At 34.7% G+C, this 16,825-nt stretch overlaps 1 protein-coding gene across 1 annotated transcript in view; it reads left to right on the forward strand.

Moving 5' to 3' along the window:
• The first annotated feature begins 1,904 nt into the window (after positions 1 to 1,904).
• LOC107036586 overlaps positions 1,905 to 16,825 on the forward strand; it is a 47,493-nt gene continuing 32,572 nt past the window's right edge. The window contains exon 1 of the mRNA XM_015254635.1: positions 1,905 to 2,792. Coding sequence (XP_015110121.1) covers positions 2,630 to 2,792 — 163 coding nt within the window. The 5' untranslated portion in view covers positions 1,905 to 2,629. The remainder of the gene's footprint in view (positions 2,793 to 16,825) is intronic.

Genomic DNA, 16,825 nt, shown 5'->3' on the forward strand with positions numbered 1-16,825 from the left:
ACTTCAGCGTTTTGGAACTTCGAGAGGATATTTGTAATCACTCAAAGAATATAATCTCAAGATTTAAGCTCTGTAGTCCATTTCCTTCTACTCCCATATACTCACTACGGAAATTCCTTAAGGGTGCCAAGGGAATTTGAAAAAAGATTCAAAAAAAAATTTTTTTCTTTCCCTCGATCATTGGAGAAATATGTATTCATCCATCCAACGAAATTTCAAACCCGCAACCGGAACTAGACATCGAGAAAATAAATGCGGAAAATCCTCTATTTCGCGTGACGAACCTCGAGAAAGCATGGAATCAAATGGGTACGGCGGGTTGAAATATCCCTCTTATTCACCCCGGTACCCCATTGTTTTTTGTCGCCATCACATTAAACACATCATTCCCCATATCTTCAAATTTTTTCAAATTTTTCTTGAGTTCCTAGGGGGTTGAAACGTTCAATTTAATCAAAACTCCATAAGAGGCCGTGTATAAGACTGATTTTGTTTATTTAATTTCTCGATATCCATAAGTTCTAAATTTTTTTAATTGTTACCGATGTTCATCATCTGTCTAATACTATTAATTAAAAAAATTATAAATTTGTTGGTGAATGTCAATTTTCAAGGTCATCGCCAAATTCACTTGGCACCCTTAAATGAAATTGCCATGATGCGACGTTGCCGGAAACTCGGTAAACGCGCCCGGCCAGTGTAGAGTGAATTCGGCAACGCTAAAGCCTAAATAACACGGCGGGGAATCCCAGCGGAGGTGACCAATCGTAGGCTCGCGTTTGGTGGCCAGTCTAGGGTTTAATTTATCCTAATTGAGATCAAATTCCCATCGTTGAATTCAAATGCATCTTTCACTGACTATCAATCTGGAAAATGTCCACCAGTGGTAATTCAATTTTTTTTGTTGAACAAAATAAATTCCTTGTCTAGTAGCTCTTATCCATTTCGGAAAATCTATGACTCAGAGGCAACATAAATGTTCGCTGCCTGATGGACGTCAAATAAAGAACATCGACTGATAAACACGAGAAAAAATCAAGGCCGTTTTTTCATTGCTGTCTATTAATAAATGTCGAATGTTTGCCCGATAACGATGAAGAAAAACCACTCTCCATTACCATTCAAACACGAGACATCCGCGCAGCGTCAGTGTCACTCGATGCGAAAAAAAATGAAATAAAAATTATGAAAACGAGAAAATCGAGTTCTTGGCTTTAATTCAGTTGGAAATATTTTATTGATCAACTGAAAAGGTTTTGAAGTGTGTGAAATCTTGTTCAAGCACATTTTTTTTTTCAATTTATTGATTCTTCTATTTTTCTTTTCTTCTCATCAAGAAAATCAAACGAAAAAACTTGGAAAATTTGAGCCGAGAAAATTCTATAGAAAATATCTCAATAGAATAAGTTATATGTATAGAAAAATAATTGAATTCTGTTGACTCTTCTACTGAATATTTTCTATTGAACATTCCAATAGAATCGGCCAAAAACTAATAAAACAGTTCAATAGAAATTCAATAGATTTTTCTAACGAATTCGATAGGTTTTTCTATTAAATTTTTTCGTCCGTGAATGTCCGGAAATTGACGAGATTCCGAGAATGTCACAGAGACTTCCTGTTCCAAGAAAATCATCAAGATCGCGAGTGAGTACCTGTGACACTCACTCTAGTGTCGCAAGATAAGCCCACATGTCCCGTGGCCCCTTTACCCACCTCACATGCGTCTGCATATGGGCGAAGAGAGCATAAGTTGGTGGAGGGGGGAGAAGTGGCTTGGCGTACTAGCGACGACGCCAGACCAAGACCCGTTCTCCCCGGTTTATCTCTTCAACTCGACTTTATGTATATTACCATGCACAGCGGCACTCGCGGACCAGTTTACCGCTGGTTAACTAGCCGGATAGTACTCACAACATTTGCACACCGCGATTCAATTACCCGAGCAATTATTCATAATCGTTATTAATATTTCAGTTGATTAAATTATTCTTTCGCGAGTTATTTTCGCGTCGAAAAAATTTATCGACCCAAGAAATTGAACGATTAATTAGTTAATCAATTGAACAATTGATTAAGGACTTGGGGAATTGTTTAACTGACTAGTGAGTGATAATAATTTGAGAGAATTGCCTGCATAATTTGAGACAATTGTTTGCGTTGAATTTTTTATCGTAAATAGTTGAGTCGAAAAAAAGTGTCGACCCAAAAAATTGAACGATTAATTAGTCAATCAATTGAACAATTGATTGAGGAGTTGGCGAATTGTTTAACTGACTAGTGAGTGATAATAATTTGAGAGAATTACCTGCATAATTTGAGACAATTGTTTGCGTTGAATTTTTTATCGTAAATAGTTAAGTCGAAAAAAAGTGTCGACCCAAAAAATTGAACGATTAATTAGTTAATTAATTGAACAATTGATTGAGGAGTTGGCGAATTGTTTGATTGACTAGTGAGTGATAATAATTTGGGACAATTGTTTGCATTGAATTTTTTATCGTTAATAGTTGACGTGAAATTAAAACATTGAGAAATTGTTTTTCTCATTTTTTTGTGTGGACTGAGGAGAAAAGTTTTCTCGAGCTTGAGGATTGTTAAAAAGTGGGAAGATGAAGTGCATGAGGCGATGTTTGGTCATGTGGTGAAGGCACCGGAGGGGGTTGTTATGGGTTCAAGTGGAAAAATTAGTTTTTCAAATTTTACGATGACTCTCGGCGAGTTTTGGTGGTTTGCCGTCATTGTTTCGGCTGTCGGGTGCACTGAAGCGATTTTCACTGCACCGCTGCCAGGTAAGTTTCAAATTGTGATTGAAATAATGAAGTTTTTTCGGCGGACACGGACGAAAAAATTTAATAGAAAAACCTATTGAATTCGTTAGAAAATTCTATTGAATTTCTATTGAACTGTTCTATTAGTTTTTGGCCGATTTTATTGAAATGTTCAATAGAAAATATTCAGTAGAAAATGTCAATAGAATTCGATTTTTCTGTATAACTTATTCTATTTAGATATTTTTTATAGAATTTTCTAGGTTCAAATTTTCTAAGTTTGTTCCGTTTGATTTTCTTGATGAGAAGAAAAGAAAAATAGAATGAACAAAACTTGGAAAATTTGAGTCGAGCAAATTCTATAGAAAATATATGAAAAAAATAAGTTATATAGAAAAATCGAATTCTGTTAACTTTTTCTATTGGATTTTTTCTATTGAACATGTCAATAGAATCAGCCAAAAACTAATAGAAAGTTTAATAGAAATTCAATAGAATTTTCTAACGAATTCGATAGGTATTTCTATTGAACTGTTCTATTAGTTTTGGCGGTTTTATTGAAATGTTCAATAGAAAATATTCAGTAGAAAAAGTCAATAGAATTCAATTCTTCTATACAACTTATTCTATTGAGATATTTTCTATAGAATTTTCTAGGCTCAAATTTTCTAAGTTTGTTCCGTTCGATTTTCTTGATGAGAAGAAAAGAAAAATAGAATGAATAAAACTTGGAAAATTTGAGTCAAGCAAATTCTATAGAAAATATATGAAAAGAATAAGTTATATAGAAAAATCGAATTCTGTCAACTTTTTCTATTGAATTTTTTCTATTGAACATGTCAATAGAATCCGCCAAAAACTAATAGAAAGTTTAATAGAAATTCAATAGAATTTTCTAACGAATTCGATAGGTTTTTCTATTAAATTTTTTCGTGCGTCAAGGAATTTTGGTTTGAGGATGTCGAGAGAACCGAGGGGTTTAGAGGAAAATGTGAGAAGAGTTTTTTTTGGGGGGAATTGAGTTTCAATGGAAATGGTCTTGGGACATTTTTATCTCAAGGTCGTAATTACTAAGAATAGGGTAATTGGTTGAAGTAGGCTGCACGAAGGAATTCCATTGAAAAATCTATCGAATTCGTTAGAAAATTCTATTGAATTTCTATTGGAAATTCCATTGGTTTTTGGTTTATACTGTGAGGTTTTTTTTTATAGAGAATGTCCGAGAGAAAGTATTTTATAGAAAAAATCAGTAGAATTTTTCTTACAACTTTTTCTATTAAGACATTTTCTATAGGAATTCCTGCACATGAATATTCAAGCTTTTTCTATGATTTTTCATTGAAATCAAACAAAAAAACTGGGAAAATTTGAGCTGAGGAAATTCTATAGATTATTTTTGGTAATCGGATCTGGCCTTTCCAGGGCCAATCAGAGTTCAGTATTCAATAACATGAAGTACTTCCCAATTAAAATTGCAGCGGTTATTTCCCTTTAGCTTTTGATAATTTCCCTCTAGCTCTGTAATTGTTTCTCTAACCAAATAACTGTCAAATATTATCCTGTGGCGTGAAAGAAAGTCATGAATAAAGTCAAAGTGAGTCGGTTTGGGAAGGATCCGATTACCAAAAATAATCCGTCGAATACCACTCGATCTCGAAAATTAATCGAACATTTCCCTCATGTTTTCCTGCGTATCAACGATCGAGATAAGTTTTGCACAAAAATTCCTCGCGCTGCGCGCTCGGTATTTTAATCTGCAAAGCTTCTCCATCTCGTTACTACGCAACAAAACAATCGGAAAATATCCGATAATTTTGGAGGTCTCGTGGTATTACTACTGAAAATATTTCGATTGAATAAATTCTATAGAAAAATTGAATTTCTATTGAAAATTTCGTTAGTTTTTGGCGGATTCAATTGAAGAATTCCGCAACTGTATTCTGCGTTTTCTCAACGGAAAATGTCCGATAGAAACTATTCTATAGAAAAAAAAATCAGGTGAATTTCATTGTCATGTTCAACTTTTTCTATTGAGACATTTTCTATAGGAATTTCTCGCCATAATTTCTCCAAGTTTTTTCCGCTTTGTTTTTTTTTCTTTTTTCATTAAAATGAAACTCACAATAAAATTTTATGAGAAATTTGCGAAATTTCCACAGAAAATATCTTAATCGAATAAGTTGTATAGGGAAATTATATTCTATTGATTTTTTCTACAGAACATTTTCCATTAAACATTTCTATTGAAAAAAAAAGAAAAATTGCGCAATTTTCCAATAGAATGTCGAGAGACATTTGTGGTAAGGATAAAATTCCCGACAAAAATGTATTTTGATAATGACGGAGATAATTGAATAGTTAGCGGGGGCCCATTTGAGTTGACAACACGGAGAAAAATATTCGATAAAAATTACGTACCTTTTCCGTAATTCCGGAGCGAAATGTGGTTTAGGAAATTTTACAGAACTGTCACGCAATTTTTACCTAAAATCGCGGAATTTTTCCAGAGCGTTCCATAATTTTTACCTGAATCTCCTGTGAAAAATTACGATACCGTCGCGTAAAAAAACAAATATTAATCAGTTGATTTTTGTTTAATTTAAATCCCTCTCAGTCCTCAATTGCAATGATTCCGTTTTACGACAGAACTAACATACCATCCTTCTCATTAATGTATGACGTATACAATGTATTCGTGACTCTTGATAAATTAATTAGTGTAATGAGTACAAAGTATATATAATAAAATAAAATAATTCATCTGTTCGAAATAATTTATTTTCTTTAGGAATTTTGGGAAATATGTTGTTCTGAAAACTGCTATAATTTTTCAGACACTTCAATTGACAAAGTCAATTTTTTTTTTATTTCTCCGGTCAGCCAGGCAATTGTGATTAAAGAAATCACACGCGCGGCGGGGTTTTCCTCATAGGGAGACCAATCTAGGGTTAAATTCTAATTCTCTTCGAATTTAAGGTCCATGACTTCAGACGGGTAAAAAACAATTCCCTGCCGGTGTGGGAAGTTATCCCAAGTAGGAAGATAATTATTTACATCCAGCGATGCATTTCTTTATTGAGAAAATCGTAAGATAAACACTAAAAAACACTATTCTTTCACTGAATTACATTTCGCTTCACGATTACCACTCGTATAGTAAAATTTGTCACAATTTTCGAGGCTATTTTTACCAAACTTTTCTCTCCGCGTGTAGAGCCAGAATTTCCTATGAAAAAGATCTTCTGATGATTTCTCCATAAGTAATTAATTAGAAAAGGTAATCAGCTGTAAAATCTGCAATTATCTCGAGATGTTTCAATTCTAGTAATTATGCAATTGTTCGGGGAACTATAGGAATTCCAAGGAAACTGGGAATTTTTTTTTTAGAAAATAAAGTTGTAGATAAGAAAGATCTTCTGTCATTTGTGATTCAAATCGATAATTGTCGAGATCATTGAATAATTAGGTGGAGTAGAGTTATATTGCATTGTTAATCAGTTCAATATCTTTATAAGAAAACATTTTAGAAGGAAATGTCAGAAAATATTTTTTGCAGAGGAGGGAATTTCTTTCGAAAAACCCTTTCTCATTTCTCATGAAATAATGCAGGAGCGAAGCGGTAAACTGGGTTAAGTCGATTTTAACTGTTGGCCAGTTTTTGCCGAATATCTCGGAATCTAAAAGAGATACAAAAATTGTTGTCATAACCTTTTTTGTAGAGGCAACTGAGGGTTACAAAAAAGGTCATGATCAAAATTTTGCTATCTCTCTTAGATTCCGAGATATTCATCAAAAAATGGCCAAAAGGAAAAATCGACTTAACCCGGTTTACCGCTTCGCTACTGAATTAATTATGGAGGTAATTCAGCTGTGAAATCTCCATCTAGAGCTGTTTCAATTCTAGTAATTGTCCAATTGTTCAGAGAACTATAGGATTCCCAAGGAAACTGGGAATTTTTTTTTTGAGAAGATAAAATTGTAGAAAAGAAAGATCTTTTGAAATTTGTAATTCCAATCGGTAATTGCCGAGATCATTGAATAATTAGGTGGAGTAGAGTTGTATTGCGCTGCCAATCAGTTCAATATCTCTATGATGAATGATTTTATTAAAAAATGTCAAAAAACATTTTTTGTAAAACAGGGAATTTCCTGCGAAAAAAGTTTTTTGATCATTCCTCATAAAATCAATAATTAGAGAGATAATTTAGCTGTAAAATCTCTAATTTTAGTTCTCGCCTCTGTATTCTCATCGATTTTCAGTATCTCTCCAAATGATTCTAAATGAAATCATTGCATCGGTAAAAATTGAAATCATCGCTAAATGTTCGGTAATCGTAGGCCAATCGCTCCCAAATTTCACCTCTAATTTTCAATTAGGGGAGGGTGTGCCTGTACCGTTCAGCGGGTAATATCGCTCACCCGATTTTCTCCGCAACCATCAACTTAAAAATTTCTTTCTGTTCCTGATCATGAAGAATTTGATGATAGGATGTGATTGTCGGAAAATTTTCACTTTATTTAGCATTTTAAATATGAAAAAACATGTAACGAAGTTTTGAGGTCTTTACACTGCAAAATTTGTGGACTTTTAATTAAGGTTTTTGATAGTTTCAAACGCTGAATTCTCATATTAAACTGTGGTTATTCGATTCGTGGTACTTTCACGCGTAATTTGAGATTAATTCGAACTGAAAACTCCACTCATGTCAATAATTATCAACAATTTTGTTGGCGCCGAGCGGAGCCGGTAATACCGCTCATAGGATCGGCCACGTAGTTGCTCGACAGCACTCGAGTACAGGTTAGGTTGCGGCGCGAGCGATACATGCAAAACCCTATGAGCGGCATTGGAATCGTGCCGAGCGGTATTGCCCGACGGCGAGTATAGTACCGCTCAATAGGCTCTCTCTTTCATTTTCAATCAATTTTGTGGATTCTAAGGAGAATTAGGCGTCTACACTTCGAGAATAACGAGTTCAATAGTTAAAGAAGTCTCACAAATACGTTTTTTATGCTCAAGTTGAAATATAAAATATAAAACTGGCATTTCCCCTTAGGTGGGTGGTACAGGCCCACCCTCCCCGACAAATGAAAAAAAGCGGCTAAAATACTCGAACAAAAATTTCAACAAAGCAAAATAAAAACTGAAAAATTAAACGCAAAAATAAATGGAAATGTTTTTTTAAAACTCGATAACAAAAAATTGAGAATTATATAGTCACGAAAATATTCGACAATTTATGAGACAAACGACTGTCGTTTCAACTGTTCCAAAATTTTAAGACTCATCAGATGTTCAGGGCCACATGTGCAGCAGATACCCATATATTTTAACCACTTCAACCCACCTAATTTTAGATACAACTCTGCGCGCTCATCCAGCCGCAATTCGAGTCAAGAACCACTGAAGATAATTGACATCAATTGAGTATCGATCGATCTCGCTGAACGAGACGAATAATTTTCATGCTATTGATCAGCGATTTTTACTGATTTCCTCATTGAAAATAATTTTTGAGGGAATTAATTTTTTCCTTCATTTGGCCATGGGGAAAATCACGATATCAAATTGCGTCGTGTTATCAGTGCTTGGATTGTTTAATCAGATGTTTATTTTTCGTCCCAGAGAGCCGATGATATCCGCCTCTTGCCGGGGACCTTCGAATGTTGAATACTCAGGTGTATTTACATATTTTTATGTTAAGGCCAATATGTAACTTGGTGACATCCATATTGCGTGAAAACTTCAGTTTGTGACGTAATCGTGGACGATTTTATCTCCTTCTAATATTTGATGAATAGTCTAGAGTCATTTTCGTTGAATATTCTCTGAGTTTTTTTTACTATTAGGTTTTTTTTCGTGCAAAAATTCTGTTGAATTTCTGAAAAAATTTACTAGAAAAGCCCTAGCGAATTCGTTAGAAAATTCTATTGAAATAATCGATAGAAAGTATTCAATAGAAAAAATCGCCAGAATTAGATTTTTCTATACAGTTTATTCTATTGAGATATTTTCTATAAGATATCCTCGGATAAAATTGTCTAAATTTTTTTTTCAATCTATTTTATTTTCTTTTCATAAAAAAATCAAACAAAAAACTTTGAAACTTCGAGCCGAGGAAATTCTATAGAAAATATCTCAATAAGTTGTATAGAAAAATCAAACACTGGACTTTTTCTATAGAATATTTTCCAAATATTTTCCAAATTGACCAAAAACTAATGGAAGTTCAGTGGAAATCCAATAGAATTGTCTGGCGAATTCGTCTAGGTTTTTCTATGAATTTTTTCGTGGGTGTCACAACTAATTTGTAATTATTGGATTTCGAGTGATTCGAGGAGAAAATGCCTGGAGGCTTTCTCTGTAGGCCTGCAGGCCCATTCTGATATTTTTGGTTGGAATCGAAAGTTTCTTAGATTATAAAACAATTACGGATAAATTTTTGTCAATTCGATGTTGTTTCATCATCTTAGTACTGAGTTATGTCATTAAGGTAATCTGTTCTGAATACATTACAGATTTCAATGTTTTTAATATGAAGAAAATTTTGTTGCATGTTTCAACATTTTAGGTTCTTCCCAACCTTTTCTTTTTATGAATACATAATGAGAATTGCTTAAGGGAGGTCTGCCCTTAGGAGGTCATTTCTCAATTGGAAGATAATTAAAAACTACAAAAAATCTATTCAAAAGCGCGATGAGATTCTACGAGAATCGCAATTTTTTCGTTTAATTTCCGTTTTTATTTTTATAAGTAAAAATTTTTAAAAAACATTATTTGACCTACACTGAGAGAAAAACGACAAAGTTTCAAACAAGTCTTACTTGTGCCAAGAAAATAGTTTTTTCAAAATTATCAAAAAAGGATTTTTTTGGGCCAAACATGCAGAGAGTGCGCCGGAATGAAAAATTTTTGTCGCAAAAATGGATTTAGTAGTTCAAAAAAAATTGCATTCTCTGTACACGCTAGAAATGTCATTTCTAGCACTACTCCTTCGTTATTCGATACTCCCATCCGTATTTTGCTCCCGAAAAATCTTTGTTTTATGCGAAACAAGGGATAGTAGTTTTTCGTTTCGGCTGTCTAATAATCACAGACAACAAATGAACCCTTAAATGAAACAATAATAATGATATAATAGCAATCTTGTAACTTAGGGATAAAATATTTGTTAATAAATTTTCCTCTATATGAGATATTTTCATCCTGAAAGGCACCGTCTGGTGTGAATTATCCGCCTCTTGAGCCAAATATTTCGTTGCTGTCGAAAGCAGAACAATTATTCATGTTTGAGACTTTCAAATTCGAACCAAACAAATTCTTTTTTGGCAATTTTCAACTAGCAATTTTGTTGGCCCAAACAAGACTTGTTTGACAACGCGTTTGTTTTCCTCTCAGTGTAGGGTCATACATAAAAATTTTTTTGGTAAAAAATATCAAAATATGACTTTTTTACTCAAAAAATTATAAAATATTGGCACTTGTTTGATCACGAATTATCGTTTAGTTTTTTTTATTGTTAACAGTATCAGTCGCCGAGGGCTGAGAACAGAAATAGACATGACAACAACGGCCATGGTTATGGCACTCTCTCCGCGCGTCTCCCCCCTCTCACATGATTGTACAGTGTTGCCATGAGTGTTTTAAGCTAGTCAATTGAAAAACTGTTCATTCATAGTTTTAGTTGAAAACAAATTAAGAGTGAGATCATTCTTATATTCATGACCTCTATAATTCATTTCAATAATTTTTAGAATATCTTTTTTGTGAAAACACTTAATAATGTAAAGGTAGAGCTCCTTTTAATTGTTGAGTAACTGATTTCTGGGGACATTCTGACAATGAATATGAATACAGCGATTACGAATTTGGAAAGTTAACTTATTGCTTTTCAAAGATTTATTGAGATTTTTTTTTAATAGAAATTCGTCGGCTTGAATTTTCTGCTTTTTGATTTTTTTAAATTAAAATAAGATGAAAATGAAGGAAAAATTTTGAGAATTCATGTTAAGGAATTCCTACAGAAAATGTCTGAACAGAAAGTTTTTTTCGGTCGAATCTAAGAGAGTTTTCAATATAAGTTCAATAGAATTTTCTATCGAATTTCCTGGGTTTTTCTGTCAAGTTTTTTTTTTAATGAAAGAAATTTATGTTTTATTTCTTGAGGAATTTGGCCGTTTGGTCGTTTGTCTTTGTTGTCATCAAGCTTCCATTTAAGCCTATTTGACCCTAATTTAATGATATTTTGTAATGACTCTATTATTTGAATTTTCAAGGTTTTCATTTGATTCCCCATTTTAAAACGTTAGGAAAAATTTGAAAAATTTAAAGGAAAAAATGAGAAGTAGAATTTTGAAAGTTGAATTTTGTAATGGAGAAAAAACTGCTGAAAAAATTATAAAATTTATGCTCCCGAATTTCTACAGAAAAAATCTCAAGAAAACAATTCATATGAAAAAATCAAAATCTGCTGACTTTTTATGTTAAATATCTATTGAAATATCGCACGGGAACAAATGGGATTTTCCATTACAATTCTCATAGAACTTCTTAGAGAAAGCGAGATTTTTTTATCAAACTCCTCCAAACGTGTTGATTTCCCCGAAAATTCGAATTAAGACTAAAATCAAACACTTCTTCAATCAATTCAAAATAAAATAATTATAAATTAAAATTATAATGAATTAATGAAAATCCCCGCGTTAAAGAAAATGTTTTATTTCCCTCGACTCACGTTGTGCCATTAAAGTAGTACAAACATAACTTGAATTTTGAAGATTAAAATTTGAAATAAATTCTAAACTAAAGTTAATATGAATAGAAATATTCTGGTCGAGTTTGTGCTGAATCGACGGTCTAGTATCATTGGCAATAATTAATCTAAAAGTGCAAAAATAACACAGAGTCTTATGAGAAAATTAACTTTTCGAGGTTAGGGAAAAGCTTAAAATTTAGAAAAATCTTCAAAAGTCAGTAGAAAAACATGAAAATTATATGCTCAGTATGAAAATTATCGTCAGTGTCAAACTCTTGTAATAAATAATTAATGTTTCTGCGTGCCCGCAATGGCGTATGATGGCGAAATATCCTAGTCAAACGAGACTCTGTTCGTAAAAAAAAATAATTGGAGAAAGAATTTAGTAGCGAAGCGGTAAAATGGTTCAAGCCGATTTTGACTATTAGTCATTTTTCATTGAATATCTCGGAATCTAAGGGAGATGGCAAAATTTTTGTTACGACATTTTCTGTAGCCCTCAATTCACTCTACAAAAACGGTTATGACGAAAATTTCGTTATCTCCCTTAGAATCGTAGATATTCCTCAAAAACGGCTCAAATCGTTTTACCACTTCGCTACTGAATTTGATGGATCAATTTCTCACGCTCGTCAGAGTTATTATTCATAGAAAAAATGATCAATGATGAATAATGTTTTTTTAGCTTTTTGCATTTGTTCTTCGTTACACTCAACGACTCAGCTAGAGTTTACTCATACTACTTTAATTCACTCATTCAGTATTTTTCCTCCAAAATACCGTTGAATTTCCACGTTGAATTATGAATGAGGGAACAATCGCGAGAACAATAATCCCCGTGGATTTGAATAAAATCTACGCAATATCACAAACCCCTTCCTTTGTTACGTTCACTGTGAATGGTAAGAAAGGTCGCGGAGCCTCTCAATTTTGTATTTTTAGTCTCGGAATTCACGTGCGTCAGGCAGACTCGCAAAAAATTCATATTCCACACGCATATCACCCAGTCACCGGTCGGATTTCAAGCGCAACCAATGGAATCGAAATAGCGTCTCCAGACATAATCGAGGACTGTTGAGAGTCGATGTTTTTCGTTTTCGTGGATATCTAGCGATTTAAGGATGTTTAGCCAAAACTCCCATTATTCACCATAATTTTTATATTGTCTCATCTGCCAGTTTCATATTTGAGTCACGCGTTAGTAATAATCTTAATCCTTCCATCGGGGCATCCTAGTGAGAAATTAATTTCTGAAAATCACTTCTTGTAACATTACGCTTAGGGAAGAAACGTGACCGTGTGAACATTGATCGAGATGTTGCATGGGCTAGACACTCAAGATATTGAAAAAAAACCACAAGCCATTTACTTTAGACTATGGAGAATCTATCGCCGGCAAGAATAAGTAGGGGACCGGGCCATATAGGCGTGATATCTTCGATTGATTTTCGAATTGCTCTAAAAAAAATTTGAACGCCATTACGAGTCGAGCAACGCGACAACACCACACAACAGCTGATCGAGGTCGGTAAAGTCGGTGACGATAATCCAGTGCTGGAAGCATATGGACACGTATAACACACGCAAACATTCATCTCACTGTTACAACCCCACTACTAGCCGAAGCGAGCGATGTTGCCCGATCAAAATTCGACTGTCACCACCGCAGTCACAAGTCCTCCATTATTTATGAACATTTTCTGTAATTATTGTTTTTGAGACCGGAAAAATACGCCATAACACTTCTAATTTGATGAGCAAAATAAGCTGTAACATAAACGATTTATTTAGTCAATTTTATTTTTCTTTTCAACTGAGTTGCCCACTTGATAGGTTAAACATCCTTAAGGGGGAACACTACTGAAATTATGTCACACCATTATGCGCTTCGCGCAGCGTACTGCGAACTCTATATATTCCACCGCGTGACATCAAATTTCAAAATATTAGACACTTACTAAATTTGACGAAATAGTAGATTATGTCATCAGGTGAAAAAAGCATTATTTGTAACATTCCTTCGTCTTTTTTTCGTTTTATAAGTTTATTTATTTGTTTATTCGCTTCTTTTTTCGTATGCGAGGCCAACAGCTAGCGGTCAATTCCAGGGACGAGTCATTTTTATTGAATTTTAAATATAAACGTCACGCAAAAATAAAAATAAAATCTTTGCAATACGAAAAAATGAACGAGAAATTCGCGACACGTAGTTTTTTATTTTGAAAACTGATGAAAAATTAAAAAGTAACGGCTAATTGAAGAAACGTATGCATTAATTAACGGAACAAAGAACACGTTTTTAATGTTTGTTATCCAATTTTCAAACTCAGCAATAAGAAAATTTTATATAAAATAAGCGAAGACAGTTGAACCAACACAGCATCTCAACAAAAATTTATCTTCGTATTCTCCTTTTTAATTAAGAATAGAATTTCTCGGCCTCTCCAATTGCACCATTCATGACCTTCAATCTCGTCGAATTATTAAACGAAACATTGGGGTTGAATTCATCAGTATATATAAGCGAGATGAATCAACTCCACTGGAGGATGATTTTTTACCGAGAAAACATCTCCGAACTAGAAATGTTTCTCACCAGCTTAGATTTCTGTAAAAACTACTTTCGCGTTAAAATTATCAAAATTTTGGTGTTTTTTTCACGCCATCATTTATGTTCAACTCGCGTGGAGTTGGCGTACGAGCCAAAGGCGAGGACTGGCTAACCACGCGAGCAAAAAACCCCATGGCACTCGCCCTGAAATCTATTGGGAACTCTGCGGGGGGCGTGGCCACTGCCTTGGCCGCTTTGCGGTCGAAATTCGAACTAGCGTGAGCAGGTAATCGTCAGTACGCTCGTATAATCTCTCCTGTAATCAATTGGTGTAAATCAATTGGAGTAATTAAAAATTGTAAGGTTTTCGTTGAGATTCCACGTGTAGTTGGATCATGAAAGTGTCTATCCAAGGATTGGTTAGCCAGTCCTCGCCTTCGGCTCGGACGCAAACTCCACGCGAGTAGAAAAACCCCATGGCACTACTCGTGAACGATATTATTCCATAGTGATTTTCTGATGTGCCATTTCATCACTTTTGAACTCGAGTCCAGTGTCTTTGAAATTTTTAATCGAGTTCAAGTGATGAAATGCACTCAATTTAATTTACAATTGTTGGTTTGGTTCTTAATGATTTTACATAAAATTATTCTAGTCTTAAAGTTTCTAGTACAAAATTTTGGACATTACATCATGGCCACGCCCCCCTCAGAGTTCGTGGTTAGCCAGTCCTCGCCTTTGGCTCGGACGCCAACTCCACGCGAGTAAAAAATTCCATGGCACTCGCTCTGAAATCTATTGGGAACTCTGCGGGGGGCGTGGCCACTGCCTTGGCCGCTTTGCGGCCGAAATTCGAACTAGCGTGAGCAGGTAATCGTCAGTACGCTCGTATAATCTCTCCTGTAATCAATTGGTATAAATCAATTGGAGTAATTAAAAATTGTAAGGTTTTCGTTGAGATTCCACGTGTAGTTGGATCATGAAAGTGTCTATGCAAGAATTGGTTAGCCAGTCCTCGCCTTCGGCTCGGACGCAAACTCCACGCGAGTAGAAAAACCCCATGGCACTAGTCGTGAACGATATTATTCCATAATGATTTTCACTTTTACGAGTTTGGGGAAGGGCCCGTACCAATCCCCGGACGAGAACAAGTGAAGGAGTGCGGAAAAATTATTTCCACTTCTGGTGAGCTCCATGCCCCAACGGGTTAAATTTGCCTACCCCTGATCTAAAGAAATGTAAATTCTTCCATTTAAAAAAATATAAAATGTGAATACGCCATAAGACATGATAAAAAGATGATAACGAAGAGTTTGTTTAGACGATAGGTTGCTTTGGCCTGAAAGACTCCCCATGATCATACTATACTCGGATTACTTTGCAGAGGGAAGGGGCGATATTATGTCCAACCCCCGTTACTGAATGCAATCAGTTGGTTAACTGCATTGCTAGCGTGATACAGGGGTAGAGCTGAGTGCGACCTCAGAGGTAACGAGGGCTAGTGGGAAGTTGCTCTCGTGAGAGAATAGCTTGAATCTTGAGAGTTTTCATAAACTTTTATTTTCAGGGCAGTTTTTAAAAATCTGTGGGCATTAAAGGGGGATACATCTTCTTCTCTCCAACTCCTCTCAGCCATAACGATCATAAATGTGTTCCGATAATAAAAAAAACAAAGAACAGAAAATAGTGTGTTTGGATACGAGTGAGATGGAATTTTCACGAGTGTTGGTGGTCCGAAGCGAAGCCGAGGACTGCCAATCACGAGCTGAAAAATCGCGATCGCGCATGTGTTGAACTGTATTTTTCCTCACTTGTACGTAAAGTGAAATTTTACGTGTGCTCAATAAGATGTGTTCCGCGTGTGTGCGAAAAAGTGGAACTTTATGCACTAGTAATACAAATACTATTTTGTGATACCTGCCTGAAAAATGCACTTTTCGAAACGATTTAGTGTGCGTAAAGCGATTGTTTTCCGCATGGCGTGTGTGAAGGTTACGAGTATGCGTCAACTGAATTTGACAACAGAACTCATTTAAATTAATTTGTAAAAAAACCATGTGAATTAAAGAAATTAAAATTATTGAATTGGAAAAAAACAAGCAAATTATGTTGATTCTGCCGACGTCACCAAAGCCCCCCCACTGACTTTTTCCCAACGATTATCTATCAATTAAAAAATAACGAGTAACGATAAGTCTTCATTCATCAATAAAGCTCTAATCAGTGAAAAAATTCAATAAAAAATAGAAAAATAACTGTATGTCCCCCATATCCGCGATTTATCATCGCTGACAAATTCTTGGATATCGGTTACCGTAATGAGCTGTTCCTACTTTTCGAGACCCATTTGACGTCACTCGGTAGAAAACACATATTGTGAGTACAATAGATTTCCTCGACTCGACCGATAGTAGAAACAAGAGGAATCATTCTATTTTCGTAGCCAATACTCATTTCCAGCTCAATGCACACCTGAAACAGCTTGACGTCATTGGAAATTCAGTTAACCACAACTTAGAAACCCTAAGTTCAATCAAATAAACATTTTCTAAATGCGTTGGGTATTTTTTGGATGCCTGAGGTCAGTGGTAGAATGGCCCTCTTCTGATCTGATATATTTCTAGACAAAAAATTAGCGCAATTTTATTTTTGAGGTAGGGTGAACAGGCCAATAGCTGGACGCGGACCAATACCTGGACGATTTCACCTTTTATTGAATATTCTATAAATAATAGAATGAAGATTGT

Source organism: Diachasma alloeum, unplaced genomic scaffold (assembly GCF_001412515.2).
Source record: "Diachasma alloeum isolate Michigan unplaced genomic scaffold, Dall2.0 Dall_scaffold_00210, whole genome shotgun sequence".
NCBI lineage: Eukaryota > Metazoa > Arthropoda > Insecta > Hymenoptera > Braconidae > Diachasma > Diachasma alloeum.